Here is an 18,124-nt window from a genome sequence, read left to right as displayed (position 1 = left end):
CAAAAAAGGTCATCTATCTATCATAAAAGTAATCCATAAGGCAGTTGGTTAATAAATGTCTTCTGAAGCGAAGCGATGCAATGCATTTTTGTAAGAAAAATATCCATATTTATAACTTTATAAACTATAATCACTGGCTTCCGGTAATGGCCATAAGCGAGTCTAGTTCCGGCGGAAGAGTGACCTCTGACCCGACACATGCGCATGAAAGCTCAGGAGAGAGTAGATTCTAAAAACTAGACTTTTTAAATTTTATTTCTTCTAATAAAAAGTAACTTCTAATTCGTGACCAGTGTTTTGTTTTGCTCTATCCTCTGCGCTTTTGCGCTCATCAATACGTCATGTGTCGGGTCAGAGGTCATTCGCATATGGTCATTACCGGAAGCCAATGATTATACTTTATAAATTATAAATATGGAAATTTTTCTTACAAAAATGCATCGCATCGCTTCGCTTCAGAAGGCCTTTATTAACCCACTGGAGCCGTATGGATTACTTTTATGATGGATAGATGACCTTTTTTTTGGGCTTCAAAAGCTAAGGTACCATTCACTCCCATTATAAATCTTGGAAAAGCCAGGATATTATGTAATATAACTCTGATTGTGTTCGGCTGAAAGAAGAAAGTCATATACACCTGGGATGGCTTGGGGGTGAGTAAATTATGGGATCATTTTCATTTTTGGATGATCTAACCCTTTAATGGCTCACAAATATAAAAAATAAATATTGAAAAATATTAGTAATAAAAACACATTTTAATTGATTGATATACCTTTTAATTTAATTTTAATTAATTTATTTTTATTGTAGTCATAAAAAATTACATAGGTCCCATATGTTTTTTTAATCCAAAATTAACACAAAGATTACATGTGTTATAAAGTACATTTTTATCATCTCGAACATTCTTATTTGTCTTTGCCCTAGTAAAGCACATGTTATAAGAACACTGACGTGCGTCTGAAGCAAGGCAGGTGTTCGCAGCGCGTTTCTCGATTGCATTACACACTCGCGCTGTGACTGCAGATGTCGCCCTACAGCAGCCTCAGGACAGGACGGCAATGGCACATTCGTTCTCTCGCGACGCATTTACGCATGATGTAACCCTAATGTTCAAGTTAAAACTCAGTCCAAAACCGTGCACAAAACAATCCTCTAGACTGTTGCGAATCATTCCGTTCATTTATTCTGACTTGTCACGACGGCGCAATGACCGGTCCCCTCCTCTCATTATTCTAGAGCCCTCGGTACATGGCAAATACCCGCAGGACCTGTTGCCGGGGTAAATATGGCTGATAGGATGCTCGGTGGTTTGCTGTGTATCTGTCTTCTTGGCGCGTGGCGGATCGCTTTTTGGGGCAAAATGGTGAATGTGACCTGAATGCGGATTGTTCTTGAGTAGAAAATCACGGCAAACGCACTTTTCACCAGGCATCGATTGCATTTTCAGCTGCTTTTCGCAGCGTTAGTCATCGCGTCAGCGGTCTGGCGCGGTGGCCCGTCTGCCGTTTCTCTATTAGTTGATGTCGCGCGGCGTATAAACACAAATCTCTCTCTGCCATTTTACTTCGCGCAACGACGCGACGCCGGCAGGCTGCTTTCGAGGGATTTCTTTCTACGGCTGGCCGGCCGGCTCGCTCCCGTGCCATTAGTGCATTTGCGCCAGAACTTTCAGCAGACGGCTGAGATCTGCTCACGTAAAAGCGGAGGGCGCGCGCTTGTTGCATCGCCCAGCCGTACAGCAGCGCGTGCTGCGCGTCGTTTTGCACGGCGGAGCGCATTTCTGGACCCTTTTCGCTCGCATCCCCGCTTTTGTGTGCACGAGCGAGGCGTCTCGACGATGACATTGGCTGGATAGATACATAGATTGAGAGAGAGAGAGCAAAAGAGAGAAAGAGGGAGTGTGTGCGAGAGGAGCGTCTTGCTGCAAAGGAGCGTCATTTATGCATGCATGCTTATTGAGTTTGGGGATTGTGCGTTGAAGGAGAATGCAGCAGCCCAGCAGTGACCGGGGCTGATAACGGTTCCTCAGCGGCTGGTGTTTCCCCGTCACCAAGTGCATGGGGAAAGCAGCACACGCAGATGGCATGGACACTTGCGCAAGCCCATTCGCACTCAGTCCCCCAGCACCTTCTGCCCCGAGAGCACTGCAGCAGCGCCGCCGGCCGCCCCTGAGCCACAGCAGACGGCATGAGGAGGCTTGATCCGGTGCATTTCTCCATGCTCGTCATCGGGGTCTCCTTCGCCTGCTACGCCCCGAGTTTGGATTCGCTGCAGGACCAGGCTTACCGATCGGCCGTGGTGATCGAAGGCGAGGTGAGCTCGCTGCCCGAGAACGTCTCCGTGGAGCCCTACAGTGTGAATGTCAAGGTGCTGGACGTGTGGCCGGTGAACAGCGGCGGGCTGGAGCGCGAGCAGCTCGTCACCGTCGGGGAATTCGGCTCCGAGGCTCCTTGCGTGGCGGTGGAGAAGCACCACAGATATATATTTTTCATGGACCCCACGGAGGAGCCTTTAGTATTCAAAGCGTCGTTTGCTCCTCTGGACAGCACCGAGAAGACCCTCAAGAAAGATGTGGAGAGCATATTGTGTGAAGACTGCGGTAAGTTTATTCACTGTGACTGTGACTGGTGGCAGATGGACGGGGCTCTTCATTGTTAACAGATAGAGCAGCACATTCACAATGATGCGTTTTGCTCTAGAGGAGAACGGGAAGATGGGTCGCTTGTGTTTGGGCGTCTCTGCAGTATTGTTCTAATCACCGTTAAAAACATTTAGGTGTACACCACCAGTACACACACACAATCACACGAGAGAGAGAGAGGGAAGCATTGACCACATCTGTGGCAAGCCGCTTATTCCTTTAAACCAATGAGAACTAATTAGTGACTAATACCTTTTTCAGTATCACTCCTTCATTAGATGCTAAACAGAAGTGATTTTGACCAGTATCTATTCAATTAGAGGTTTGCTTCATGCAAGTAACTTCCAATTGTTTTCTAAGAGGATCTGTGGTTTAGTGTTCACTTCCAAGTATGTATTCCAATTGTCGCTATACCTATTCTAGTTGTATATTGATAAAAAATGATTATGTGGTGAAGTAGCCTAAATACTACAGAAAAAAAGTAATTTCTACATAAAAAAGTTAGTTCAGGCAAGTATTTTGAAGAGTAAATTCTATATTAGTATTCAATTCAAGCTTGTAGTAATAAAAGTGTAAATATCAATGTTATAAAATGAAGTAAAACCTTCTCAACTTTTCATGATGGGTGTTCCCATCATGCACTAGGGCTTGAATAATTAATAAGGTTGATTTTTTTTCCAGCTGTATTTACACTGTTTTATTATTGCTTTTGTTGTTAGGTTTAGTAACTTGATATTTTATGACATCTGGAGTTCATTTTCTACTCAAAGTGACACATTCATTTCATACTCAAAAACGATCCATTGAATGTTACCGTCATTGTGTACTGAGGTCTCTGTGTTCGGGTGGGTAGGTACTGTTATTTCTAACATGTTGGTATGGTGTCTGTACGATATCTATTGTATTATGTTACTTAGGAAAGCATACACTTTAAAAGCATGGTTAAATTCAGTGTTATATTGTTTGAGTGAAAAGTATTGCGAAGGAAACTTCAACTAAGTAGAAATTACTACCTAACAACCTTTTACTGGCCAAGTTAAAGTTACTTATTTTCTTTGTTAATTTTACTTAATTTAGGTAAGTGGAGTTTACGTAATTCCATGTGAAAATTTGCTTTAAAAATCTGCATGCAAAAACTTCAAGAAAAAACTTGTTAATGTTACTAGTCACAATTACTAGTTTATTGTCTTGTTAGTTGTAATTGCATGTTTTACTTGTGATATATCGAGTCACTTTTGGAAATAATAGAAACATAAAAATCCATATTATTAGTTTAAAGGAATAAATGTTAAAGCGGTTTGCCACAACCATCAGATTGACATGCATTAAATTACCAATTATTCTGTACTCTCAGGCTACGGAGTTCAATCAATATGAAGCAATGTACATGAATCTTCAGGCTAAGAGTCGCCCATGTTCATCTGAAACACGTGATTTCACAGAATGCAGCATGATGTTCCGTGATTCATGCAGGCTTCTAACCTTCCCAGAGATGTTGTAAGTTTATGTATGGTGAGAAGCATCAGACAGAAATGTGTGTGAAATAATGCGGATGGCAGCATATCAGTTAGCGTTTGGTTGGCATGGAGCACGAAAAGCACGTGATGGGAAATCTGCTGGATGTGGTTGGTTAGGGGATCAGGTGGCAGAGGCAAGGCCCCTACAGAAAGGGATTCCCATTCAAATGCAGATAAGCTCTGGCTTCACACTTCTGCCCTATTATAATCTGACATATTGGTGAATGTTTTATTTAACATGACTTCATTTATTGATGCTTTCTATTTACATTTTATGAATTAGAAATGAGCATCGACTCAGTGTGCTTTAAGAACAGAGTGTGACTTTGAAATAATAGTGCCGTTTTAATGCAGAGATATGATTTATTTCTTAAAATTGCTTGTAACTTGACTTGTAAATCAGTTCATATGGTTGTCAAGCGACCTTCAGAGTAGGTGTGGTTGAAATGAAGTGTTTTGCATGGCACCCGATCAGTAGATTTGTTTGAGATATTAGCCTAGTGGTTTTACTTTTTATTGTGATTTCCACTCCAGTAGACATATACGCACAAATTATGACTTTTTTTGTTGGATGAACTCCAGCGTCTAGTGACAGAGCCTTAAGTGTTCTCTCTCTCTTTAATTCATGTGTGTCTGTTCTTTTAGTCTAATGGCATATTATTAAATTAGTAATAATATTACACTAAAATTATATTACAAGGAATTTCTGTGTCTTCCTGTCCTGTTCTTTCCAGACAGCCCTGGGTGAGTTTTAGGAAACAGGCAAGAATCTCTTAAATAGAATATTTAAGGCATTTGATATATCTGTGGATAAGAATGAATATTTAGATGTAATAGCAGCGTTATTGGCATGATAGTTTATGTTAACGCACATTGTCCAATTACTGTTTGTGCTGCATTGGATTAGATTATTTGGGATTTATTTGTTTGTTTATTAAATACTGTATAGAACAATTCTATATATAAAAAAATTGTGGATTTAACATCTAATGATAAAATGTTTTTAATGAAACCCTTTAAATTGGTCGGATCAAGAATAATTTATGCCATTTTATATTATTTATTTGAAAGAATTATGCCGTTTTATGCCTGCCCTTGTATTGTTCAACTGGTTGATTCAATGTTGATATGGGATTTAGAAAGTAATAAGTAATGCAATATTTTTAGGGAGAGTAATTAGTACAGTAGCTAATAACACTGTTGAAGATGTAATTAGTAATTCATTACTTTTTTAGAGTAACTTAACCAATGCTGGGTAAAATCAATGTAGACTGCATAAACATGTCAAATATTGTACATATAATGCACATGCAAATATAAAAATATAAACAGGTTTGCATATTCAAATTTAAGCAGGGTTTAGGAATATCATCTTAAAAATAAATACACATAAATCACCATGGTACTTATAGATTATAAAAAATAATCAGATCTAAATATACAATATTTTTCAATATTATTTGGTATAGATCTTATTTATTTTTAGAATGATAATAGGTATATATATATATATCAATTCTTTGCTGAGGAAATGATACCCAAGCTGTTGAAATTGCCTCACTTTATGTGTCACTGTGCCGATATGAATGAGTTGACTCGTGAATGAATGGAAAATGGCTTTTGTTTACTCTACAAAGTTTGGGGGAAGTATAAGAGAGGACAGAAGTGTCTGGGAGCAAAAATACAGAAATACTGTATGTGAGGTAGGTCAGATGATTTCGAGAGGATTTACCCATTTAAAGCATCAGAGGGACTGATTCTGCTATTATGCTTTTTCGGATATTACCTTTCATGTAGAGTGTAATATAGCAGTTTGTGAATGTAAAAGGCCTGCGAAATTTCAAAGACCAAAGTACACGATAAATGAAGTTATTGTCTCCCTAAAGAAAGAACCGTTCGAACCGTTCATAGTTTTGTAACGAATTTGCCTAATTCCAGCCTATGGTCTTCATTGGCTTCCTGTGAACGTCTACATAGACCCTCAAACACTGTAGATGTAGCTGAGGACTGGAAGAGTTTGGTTCGTGACATGTTGAGAAAACACTGATGAGGACGATTAGCTCGAATTAATACAGTAAAACCAACGCCATTGTTACTCTTCGTATCACTCTGTGTAGCTGAAATTCAGATATGGTAACAGGCTTTTGGTTTCCGATTTGCGCTGTATAGGTAGACCAATCACAACAGACTGGGCCATCTGACCAATCAGAGCAGAGGAAGCTCTCGGAAAGGAGGGGTTTAGAGAGACCTTGACCTAACCGTTCCAGACACTGTGAGAAAAGAGGTGATGCTGTAGTGTATATTATAGGGAAATTAAAGTGTTTTTTGACCTTGGATGCATGTAAACCTAATGTAGGAAACTCCTCAACAAAATTAGGAACCTTTACAATAGAATAACTGGGGCACTTTAATGCACGCTTTTAGGGAAATAATCAGTGTAAAAGTGTCAGATTGACTGTTTGCTGTTTTGTTAGAAATTAAATGAGAGCAGTCTTGATCCATGGAGACTGGTGTGCGCAGAAACACGATCCAGCTCTGAGACTGAAAGACATGGCAGATGTAGAAACAGAGAGACTACAGAGACAGACAGACAGGGTATGAGTGAACATCTAATCCAATGTGACTGAACTGAATGTGACTGATGAAAGTGGCCATACCTTGAACTCTGCAGCAGAAAGTGAGAGAGACAGTCTGTGGTAGTTTGAATGTGCTTGCAAGAGAGGAACAGGATTGAGAGAGAGTGTGTGTATCTGTGTGTCAGTGGCGATGAGAGAAAGAGCGAGCGAGATATCTGGAGCTTGTATGAATTATGCAGGTTGCAGAGTGCAGAGTTTTAGCTGACCGTGTTCCTTTTTCTCTCATTTGCCTCTGATTTATATTTCACAGTAACTTCGCCATGTGCTTTTTCAAACACACAGAGAACAGAAAGCCGAGAGCAGTTGAGCTGGCCTGTTCATGCCAGATAAAAAGCAGCCCGTATCAAAGGCGCTCAGATACGAAATGGGAAAAATTAATGAACGTATTGATTGTGCGTTGTTTTAAAATCGCAAACAACGGCTCGTTGATACTCGCAACATTATTGCTTTTCCCTCACTGCAGTCTCTTAAACATTCCTACACAAGCCCTGAAGCCATGAAGACATGCAGAACATCAGAGGCAGTGTCACAGAAACAGCCCCACCTCCTGGTCAGATTATGGTAATGCTGGCAAATCTCCCACCGGGGGAGACCAGCCCGTACAGAGGAAGATGGTGCTTTTTAATCTGACGTGTATATAGTGTATGAAGCTGTATTAGAGGATCAATAGAGCTTCATAAGGAGCTTATAAAGACAGCGAATGTCCTTTAAGCTGCAGAAGGACAGTTGAAGTTTACCCAGTTACTGAATTATTGAACAGCACTTAGTTTATCTTCAGTCCCTTGACGCACACTCACAAACCTCCTCGGTAGTCTAGTGGCTTCAGTTTGGTGCACGGGCGCTAACTTGCGACTACGCCAATTCTTTTTTTTTCGTACTGGGATGGAGGAAGGAAATTATATCCGCATGATGTTAAACTTTGTGTTTGGGTCACGTGGTACAGTGAGGTCCATAAGTATGCAGAAATGCTTTTATTTAGCATATTTCTCATTTAAAATCACACTTTTCATTGCAAATTATATTATCAACATGAGAATTTGAGAGAAAAATGAATACAAAGTTCTGTCATGAAACTCTAGATGGCATAGTCTGATAGGTCGTTAACTCAATCTGCTTGCAATCACATCATTCTCTATAGGGAACAGCTGATTGGTTCCAGTGCGCTTTCAGAAACCCTCCACCTTCCCCAGCTCCACCTGTATAGATCTGCTACGGGTAATTCATGTACGCTATATTGTACAGCAGCAGCATGTCTTACTTGTTCACAGCAGTGTGTCGTGTGTGTGTTGGCAGTAGCAAGTCCCATAGCAGTGTAGCAGATCTATTCCAAGACCAAACATATCAACATTGTCATATCCATTACCAGCCCAAACACTCAGAGAGTTGTCAATACAGAAATGTGATTTGATTAGTATTTTGTACATCACTCTTTTGCTTTAACAACAGAATGCAACTTTTAGTGTTGATAATACAATTTGCAATGAAAATGTTTTAAATGTGCAGTATGTAATATTGAGCTAGTGGTTGAAATGGGTACTGCAGACCAAATTCAAAATATTGAAGAATTTGAGATTGAGAACACGCAACATGAACGAACGCAATTGACAATGGAAAGTGACGATCCCCACTGTAAGCTAATGTATCTGTGTTTTAATATGCCTCTAGTCATAGAGCTTTTTAGATGGATGCTGAGGCTTTCGTGTAGAAACTGCGATCTCTGACCCAGTTCGCTTGCTGACTTCCATGGCTGCAATACGCTGTGTTTTCCGCCAACTGGCAACCCGGGGTGTCGAAGTACTATTGGGTAAATTGGCAGTGGGCGGGATCACACAGACCAAAACAAAAACAGACATTCCAACACATTTCAAAGAAGAATAACTGGCTGTAGCATTGTTTTCAGAGAAAGAAGAATGTGAACTTAGCATGTTTCCTAAATCTCTGCAAACATATAATGGTATTTTTATGCTTTAGTACAGTAAAACAAAATACAGTACCTTTAAATTAGAAATTTTAATAGAAAATTGTAAAAATAAAAAAAATATGAATTGTTCTTAGAATTTTGGACATCGCCCTTTTGCTTTAAAGGGAAAATTCTGTCATTAATTACTCACCCTCATGTCGTTCCAAACCCGTGAGACTTTCGTTCATCTTCAGAACACAAATGAAGATATTTTTGATGAAATCTGAGAGCTTTCTGTCCCTCCATAGACAGCTGCACAACTACCTGACGCTTGAAAAAGTTCATAAAGAGATCGTAAAGCTAATCCATATGAATTGAGCGGTTTAGTCCAAATTTTCATTTTTGGGTGAACTATCCCTTTAAAGACACTGTGACACTGTGCGAATCTGTTTCTCTATCCGCCCAGCATTCTCGTACTGTCATTCACACAGAGAGACTGAAATCAGATGAATATGCCATGAGTTCAGCCCGAGCCCACATGAAATGGAAATAAATGTAATATATATATATATATATATATATATATATATGTGTGTGTGTGTGTGTGTGTGTGTGTGTGTGTGTGTGTGTGTGTGTGTGTGTGTGTGTGTTATATAGCCAGCATGCTCCTGATATTACACATCTGTAGGAAAGTAGGAGGGGAGTTATTACTGAAAGAGAGAAAGGGAGCACAAGAGATGCTATTGCGGAAAAACGAGTGGAACGGGATGGGAGAAGGTAAGCAAATGAGAGTGGTAGAAAGAGAAAAGCAGATGCACTGAAGGGGGAGGGGGGCTGCACACGAGAAAAAGAGAGGGAGGGAGAGTAAAAGAGAATAGCTTTCCCCTTTCTGCTCTGCCTGCGAGCATCTCATCAACTATTCATCACTTACTGTGCCCATCTCTCTCTCTCTCTCTCTCTCTCTCTCTCTCTCTCTTGTTCAGCCCTCATTCACGCTATCCTCAGCTCTGAGAGATGTGTCAGGAATGTCTAATTGAAATGAACTGATAGAAACACATTGACTCAGGTAAGCAGGTCGACTCAGCCGAGCTCATTTCTAAGACAATCACACTAGGACCTGTTTCACACACACGCTGCATCTGCGACGTGTATTTTTGGTCCCCATATTAACTAGGGATGGGTCAGGATATTCAGCTAGTCAATTAGTGAGGTCTAGATTTTTTAGTATATATTTTTAGCTTTGATATTTTTAGCACTTGTGCTTTAATAAGCTTCCTGTGCTTTATTTGTTAGTTAACACTGCAAAACCCTCATCCATGCCCCAACGTTAGCGTTTCATTTTTAGTTTTGTTTTTCAGTTAAAAATATTCCAGTTTTTTTATGCATTTTGTGATTCCTGTGTTCTGTTTAATCAGATTGCATGTCCTATACCACGTATAGATTTCTGCGATGTAGAAAACATGGACAGAATTGCAGAATTTAGTTATAAAAATGGGGGAGCGACCTTTAACCCACGGCAACAATGTAAAAGTAGCCCAGTTCCGTGGGAAAACCGGGGACTTGTATAAAACATGACAGACAAGTTAAACATGAAAAAAAAAAATCAGTTTCGGATCAAATAAATTGGATTTTATAGGGCCCTAATATATTTACCCACTTCTTTTGTTAACGCTCCCTAAGAAACGCATCAGATCAGGGTCAGGTGAACCATAAACCAGCTTAAACATACACTTTTCACAAGCAATTATTCAACTAGTCGATCAGGCAGTCCACTAACTTGAAATGTATAGTTTTGCATATCCTTAATATAACTGGTTGCACCGTTCATATGCAAACTTAAGTGCCGTGGCATCACAGAAGTGACTTTGATAGTATATTTTTGGTGTGTAAGTCACACTTCACACAGAGAACATGTTGAAAAAGCACTGGTACCTATTTATCAACATGATATTTTGAAATATAGTTTATATATAGTATATTGTTAAAAACAAATATAAAAATAAGAACTAGTTTGTCGCTGTGCATGTTGCTCTCCTCTTGTGGGCGGTTGACTGACTGTAATAAACTGCAATGGTTACCAGATCTTTTGGCATTAGTTAGAGGTCTGATTGCTGTGGCGGTAACAGACCTCCCTACTCAAGGGGGCGATAGAGTTTCCTTCAGATGTCTGTGCTATGTTTTCCATGGAATTGACCCTTCGCGGGGAGTTTGATTGACAGGCGATCTGACCAATCCACCGAATCTGCCATTTTTATCCGACAAAGCAGTCAGGAGAGTTAATAGATTAACGTTGGTGCATTTGAACTTGAAAAACGGAGTGTACTGACGTCTTTCCGCGGTTAAAACAACATTCCTTCTGATGTTCATTCATGTTTATTTGATGCTGTAGAGAAGGAAGAGATGATCGGTTAACGAGCAGCTTTAGCTGAGGCTCTACAGCAATCTGTCAGACACATTAAAGAGCCACAAAACGGTATTTATTGTTTAAATTTCGTTAAAAAAAGACCAAATTTGAAAGTTGAGACTTTGTTTCATATCAGAAGTATCCTGGTCTGTCCTGTCTGTCAGCGTGTTGTCAGTGTCCTCTCTGCTCCTCGATGTATGTTTCACTGCGTGAGAACATGGTGTGGCGTGAGAGCGGCGTCGACATAGCAGCAGTAACTAAAGGGGGCTGGTCTTTGCGAACGGTCAATTGGGCTACTTTTAAATTGTTGCCGTGGGTTGATTTCCACCCCAGTACGATTTTGGTGCTCCAACACCCCCCAAATCAGTGGAGAGTTCGGCCGCCCAATGGAGAAAATCGCATTGGGCTATTTTTGACCTACTTTTTTTGCACAGACCTGTCAACACTAGTGCCATTAAACCAAATGTGTTGTTATTCAAATACCTAGCTATAAAACATGTTGACCCCCCTCTTAATTTGCTCTCTGCTGTTTAACTATTTATTCGGCACAACAGTAGTTGAACTGAAATGAAAACCTTTCAACACATAGAAATGCACATTGTCTGACATATTTCTAAATGCATAGTTTGCATTTGTGTTCATGTGTTTGCATAGAGAATGTGATTGAGAGTATGTAAAACATAGTTTGCGTGAGTGTCTTTGCCAGTCTTAAACTCAGGTAGTGTTAATATGCTGTGATGGGGTGCTTATGTGGAGGTGATGCTAGTGTAAGCTCTTCTCGTTTGGCTCAGATAGACCTGCTGTGTCAACTTTTTCTTTCTTTTTTTGTTTTAATTAGCAGCTGGTTTTCCTCTGCGGGCTCCATTGGGACTCCATATGTTATGGAGTATAGATCCCATGTGTAAAGCACACGCTGCACCTCATCTTACAGTACCTTACAAAAATAGGTCCTATAGTTTCCACCAAAACACCACAGTTACTACATGAACCTGTACTTACTACTGTAAAATAATAGTAAAGTCATGAGGGTTCGTCGTTCTTTTCTTCAGTAAGTTTTTTTTTTTTTTTTGTGGAAATTTTTATTCAGCAAGAATGCATTAAATTGATCAAAAGTGACAGTAAATACATTTATAAATTTACAAAAGATTTTTGTTTCAAATAAATGCTGTTCTTTTGAACTTTCTATTCATAAAATTACCATTTTTGACATTGATAATAATCATAAATGTTTCTTGAGCAGCAAATCATCATATTAGATTGATTTCTGAAGGATCATGTGACACTGAAGACTGGAGTAATGATTCTGAAAATTCAGCCTTGCATCAAAATAATAATATTTTAAAATATTCCTGTTTTTGGTCAAATAAATGCAGCCTTGGTTGACATATTATATAGTGAAACAGGATATTCAATAAGAAACTAACTGTAAATCTAAGACCTGGATGTGAGTTTGGGTGGATTGAAAGACCGTCGGCACCCAATTTTGGTGGTCAAGCTCACTTCTTTTTCAAATCTTTTACTATTTGCTGTTATTCCTGGAACATTTATTGTGTTAACCAGCGTTACATTACTGTGGTAACAATTTATTTTATTTTTTTTCAATTTCTTTTTCTGAATTTTGTTAATGTTAGAAAACAAGATGTGGTTGTCCAAACAAAATGAACGTATCAAAGTAAGACTTTATTATTCAATAAATAATAATGATAATAATGGAATTAAATTATTTAAGGATTAAAATGTATTTAAGGGAATTAATAAATAAAAGTGGTCAAATAAGTTCTAGGTCTAATAGTAGTCATGAAATAATCAATCTAAACTATTTTATATGTATTTCTAATATTTAAAAAATGCAAACGTTTCTTATCTCTTCACATTCATTTAAGAATTATATGAATCATGATCGCATATTTGAAATTCTAAATTTCATAAAAAGTTGAGTAGTTTGCATCACTAGATAGTCTATTACTGTCGATGCTAAACATTTCTATCGTAAAACAGTTATCTATTACTTACATCTACTTACATCTTTCCACAAGCTCTGGTTGCTTTGTGATAGTGACAGTAAGACCCGCCTTCTTTGATTTGATTGGCCATCTCGATCATTTTGACATTGATGAGCACCGTTAGACAGCTGAGGCAGAGCAGCCTAAAAATGTAACTTTTGTCATCCTAACACACAGCTTTACTTCATTTACACTAAAATAATAAGATAAGACAAATAAAATGAGAAAATATGAATTCTATTATTTATAGCTCAGGTATGTAAAATAGCTAAAATTGGAAATAGAAAGTGAGAGTACAAATATAGTGATGGATTTTGTAACACTAATGAATCAGGTGTGTGTATGTGTGTGTGTTTAAACTCACAGTCACAATGGCTCTTGAGTGAAATTGTGTGCTGCCGGTGCTATCGAGTAGTGAACTCTTATTTCCTCCACCCTGGAGAGGTGACAGGAGACCCGGAGAGAGCAGAAAGCTGCTCACCGGAGCGATGTACGTGTCAAAGGTCACCGTTTCACTCATTGTTCCTTTTAACTGCGGGACGGATGGAGCGGCAGTACCAGCGTCCACTGGAGAACGTTTTAGCTGCTGCTTTAATTGTTTAATTGTGCAATTATTCTGTCTATGTCTCTCTCTCTCTCTCTCTCTCTCTCTCTCTCTCTCTCTCTCTCTCTCTCGCTCACTATCTCTCTCTCTCTCTCTCTCTCTCTCTCTCTCTCTCTAGAGTGGTTACCATGGTGACAGCTGCGTGCTGCAGATATCACACTGATCTCACACACAGATAGAGGTGTTTCTGTCTTACACAAAAATGGAAATCTGCAGTCTCATAATAATAATAAACAGACCAAATGTGTCTTGCACTGTGTGCAAACACAAACTATGACAATGATATTTATATATGATATGCTTGTGTGTGTGTGTCTGTGTGTGTGTGTGTGTGTGTGTGTGTGTGTGTGTGTGTGTGTGTGCGCGCTTGTGTGTGTGGTCAGGCAGGTCGGTGTTACAGCGTTTGATTTGAGTGCTTTGCTACAAATTGCTCGTGCTGAATAACAGCACTTGTTAAAGCAGATATGAGCGATCCGTTCGCTTCTGGAGGGCAAGAACCAAGTCGGGGGGAGGGGAGAGAAGTGTGTGAAAGATGGAGCGAGAGAGGACTTATGTGAGAATGAAAGAGTAAGTGTGTGTGGGTGTAAGGGAAAAGAGCAAGTCAGCTGACCTTGAGAGCGCAATCCTTGATGGAAGGCTGGAGGAGATCGGACGGTCTGATTGGCTGGTGGTGTGTGTTCGGTTCCAGTAGGGCAGAGTTATCCTACTATCACATCACACATCGCTTACACAACATTCAGCATCTTCTCTATGTATTTAAACTGTATTATCACACAGCTGTCTATGCAAAGTTGGCTATATATTATGTCCAACTTTATCTGCATACATACAGTACACTCATGTATATTATACTGCACTCTAAAAAATGATGGGTTGTTTCAACCCATGTTTGGGTCAAATATGAACAAACGGAACCGTTGGGTGTAAATTTGAATTTAAAAATGTAAACCCTTGGTTGGGTTTGTCCATATTTGACCCAAACATGGGTTGAAACAACCCAGCATTTTTTAGAGTGTTTAGTGTATATAGTAAATCTGTATAACAAAAACTGCTTTTTTTTTTTTTTTTTTGCTTTTTTTTTTTTGCTTTTTTTTTTTTTACATGTAACTATAATTTCTTTGAGATTGTATTAGATTATGGTAATGGTTGGGGATAGTGTTACTGATGGACCTTGACAGGAATATTGTTCCAGGAACAACAAGCTTTGGCAAAATCATAGGAATTGCATAACCAATTCACTCATATGTATGATGCACCATGCCCCAATTTAATATTCAAAATGTTATATTCCCACTTTCCAGCATTCCCCATGTGAGGAATGAACTGTGACAGGCTGGAAAATAAACCCTGTCATGGCACTGCAGCTCTCACATGGAGTGGTTTATTTTCATATGTGCCTGCATGTCCCAGAGGCTGCCAAAAATAATTATTTTTCCAGCTAACTTACTTTAGTGTTGGTCCTTTTAAATGGCAAAATATTAGTGTTCCAGACAAAGTCATTCCAGAGCAATTTACGGTTGGATGTTCTGATCAGTTGTTAGTAAAGTGTGTTGTTGAACACAAGATGCTTACATGGAACAGGGTTTTTGTTGTAATCTGCATTAAATGAGAGAAAAATGGCAAAAGTTTATCTGCAAACTAATCACCTAAAAATAATTAGTTGTGCTTGATTTTAAGGGATTTTGTTCGATTTGCATGATAAAACCGAGTGAAAAAACCCTCACACACTTGCACTGAAGTAGAGGCCCGAATGCCATAGAAACTTAAGTGGGTTGTTTTGACTTGGACCACCTAGCAACGCTCTAGCAACCACCCAGAACACCCTAGCAACTGCGTGTCACCTCCCTGGCAACCACCCTGAATACCTTAGTGGCAAGTTTTGTATGGGTGTGCAAGCATAACTCTCTTCTTAAAACCTAGTTGGATAGTGTACTTTTTACCTCTGCTGTCATGAATGTGAATTTCCAAATCACCATTAATGCACAGGCTTGATGTGCTTTCAGTTCCCTCCTGACAGTGAGAGGGCACATGTAGTGCTCTCCCAAACACTGTAGGTGGAGAGATCAGCGGTTAAGAGTCATTTCAAGACTCTACAGTCAATGGGCATGTTCTGAATCAATGGCACACTGCCATACTACTTATTCTGTTTTTACAGTTTGCAACATGTACACAGTGTGACATACTCATTTTGCCAAAACATGCAGTATACACTGTACAACCAGAACACACTGTGTGGAATATTGTATCCTACAATGCAATGCTCTCAGCTAGAATTTACACTCGAGAGTGTCGTGATGACTAAACTAATACTAAGTGATAATGGCCAACATTTTCAAATATCCCTGTCATGACTCAGTATTTGATGCATGCAGCTTCACCAAAAATATATACAGTATATATATATATATGTACTCAGTATATGATCACAGTATGTATTTGTGAAACTGCATGCAGTCTGATCAAATACTGAGTACACACACACACACACACACACACACACACACAAACACACACACACACACACACGTGTATAAAGCATTTGTCCGGCATATCAATATGAACACATTTTGATGTCACGTGATAAGAAAGCCATGAAACAAAAATGTGTGTTTGTAATATTTTTTCATTATTAATACCATATATATATATATATATATATATATATATATTAAATTAACAATATACAATATATGGGTATTTGATCAACTTTGGGTTAAACAGTATGAATTTATAAGGCATAGTATATTTTTTAGGGGATGCAACTGGTCACAATTTATTTCCTTTTCTATCTTTTTAATTACTATTTGGCAGTGTGGCATTATAAACACTACCAGACAGTTTAAAAATGTGATAAATAGTACATTTCTTATTTTTTTACTCTTGTATGTGATATTATGTAAGCATGAGCAATGATTTTCTTTTTCCAGTATGTTCTCTCTATTTGGTGGAATTATCTTAAGCCAACTTATTAGGCCAGTCTCTCTCTCTCTCTCTCTCTCTCTCTCTCTCTCTCTCTCTCTCTCTCTCTCTGACACATAATAGCAGTCTGTGGTTTCTCGTGTCTCAATGCTGTCTGTTTCTCTTTCTCTGTGGGCTTCCTTTGCTGTCCTATCCAATCTGTCTAAGGACGTGTGTATTGTATATGTATTTAACATTACCTTTGGTTTTAAAGTGAGCTCTCTGCTAGTGTGAATCAGAATCTGTTTGCGATTCTTGGACATCTTAACCATGTCATCTGTTTCATAAAGTCATGCAAAACAGTCATCAGTGGTTTAGACATGGAAACATTTGAATTGTTAACCATTTGAAACATTTGAATAAATTCAACTTCCACTACAGTTTAACTCTTTCTTGCAAGATTTGTCATCTAGTGCTTTTTCCCCCTTTTAAACAGATAGCTACAGATTCCCTCTGACACAAACAGATGGAAAAAGTGAGGGAGGGAGAGAGAGAGAGATGCCCTCTTTTGGCTGTCAGTATCATTGTGCACATTCATTCTGGTCTGTTGTCTGTCTGACAGTCTGTCTCTCTCTCTCTCTCACTCACTCACACACAAGTGTCACAGAGAGCTGGACCCCAAGTCACACACTGCACCCAAGTCACGTATGGCCATATGTCGAGCTTATGTGTGTGAGGGACTGACTTTCTGGTGGGACAAAATTTGTCAGAGAAGTGAACTACTGCACATAATTTATATAAATGCAAAAAAAAAAAAAATGTTTTGACTGTATATAAAACAATATACAAGTCTGAGCTGTCTTTATTAAGATAAATTGTTATTAAAATTAATACCTTATTAAGATAAATGCTTGTGTATTTAAAGGCACATAAATGCAGTTGACAGAAAGGCTGTGTTGTAGACTTGACCCTAAACTACACACACACACACACACACACACACACACACACACACACACACACTCTCTCTCTCTCTCTCTCTCTCTCTCTCACACACACACACACACACACCAGATATTAGCTCTTTACTGCTGCTCTTTCAGGCGTGTCTCAGACAAGCTTTCATGTTACTCTTATCAAGCTCACTGTTCATCCTTTTTTTCTGTTTCCTCTGAGAGAATGAGTGTGTATGTCAATTAAGTGTGTGTGTGTGTGTGTGTGTGCACATGCACACTTGGGTGAGTTTCACTTCATCCAAAGTATTAGTGTCAGTATGGCCCAGGTCTTTTCTTCCTAGATTGAAGGTGGGAGAGAGAAAGAGGGTCTCAGGAGACAGAAGCTATTCCGGTTATAGAAAGAGTGAAAATCTAAACAACTCACTATATCGCATATGTAGAAACAAAGATCGCACTTGGCCACTACCATCACTGTGTTTCTCAAATCTTGGAAGAAGAAAAACAGTGTGAATACTCAAAAATGTTTAATGTATTGCTGGTTTTCACAGCAGAAGTGAGT

The 18,124-nt window shown here is 39.0% G+C and overlaps 1 protein-coding gene across 1 annotated transcript in view; it reads left to right on the top strand.

The window, feature by feature from the left end:
- Positions 1-2,069: 2,069 nt before the first annotated feature.
- nrg2b (neuregulin 2b) overlaps positions 2,070-18,124 on the top strand; it is a 71,745-nt gene continuing 55,690 nt past the window's right edge. Inside the window, exon 1 of the mRNA XM_084133232.1 lies at positions 2,070-2,605. Coding sequence (XP_083989358.1) covers positions 2,194-2,605 — 412 coding nt within the window. The 5' untranslated portion in view covers positions 2,070-2,193. The remainder of the gene's footprint in view (positions 2,606-18,124) is intronic.

Source organism: Abramis brama, assembly GCF_963993115.1.
Source record: "Abramis brama genome assembly, chromosome: 13".
Classification (NCBI taxonomy): domain Eukaryota; kingdom Metazoa; phylum Chordata; class Actinopteri; order Cypriniformes; family Leuciscidae; genus Abramis; species Abramis brama.
This window is presented reverse-complemented; position numbering and strand designations above follow the sequence as displayed.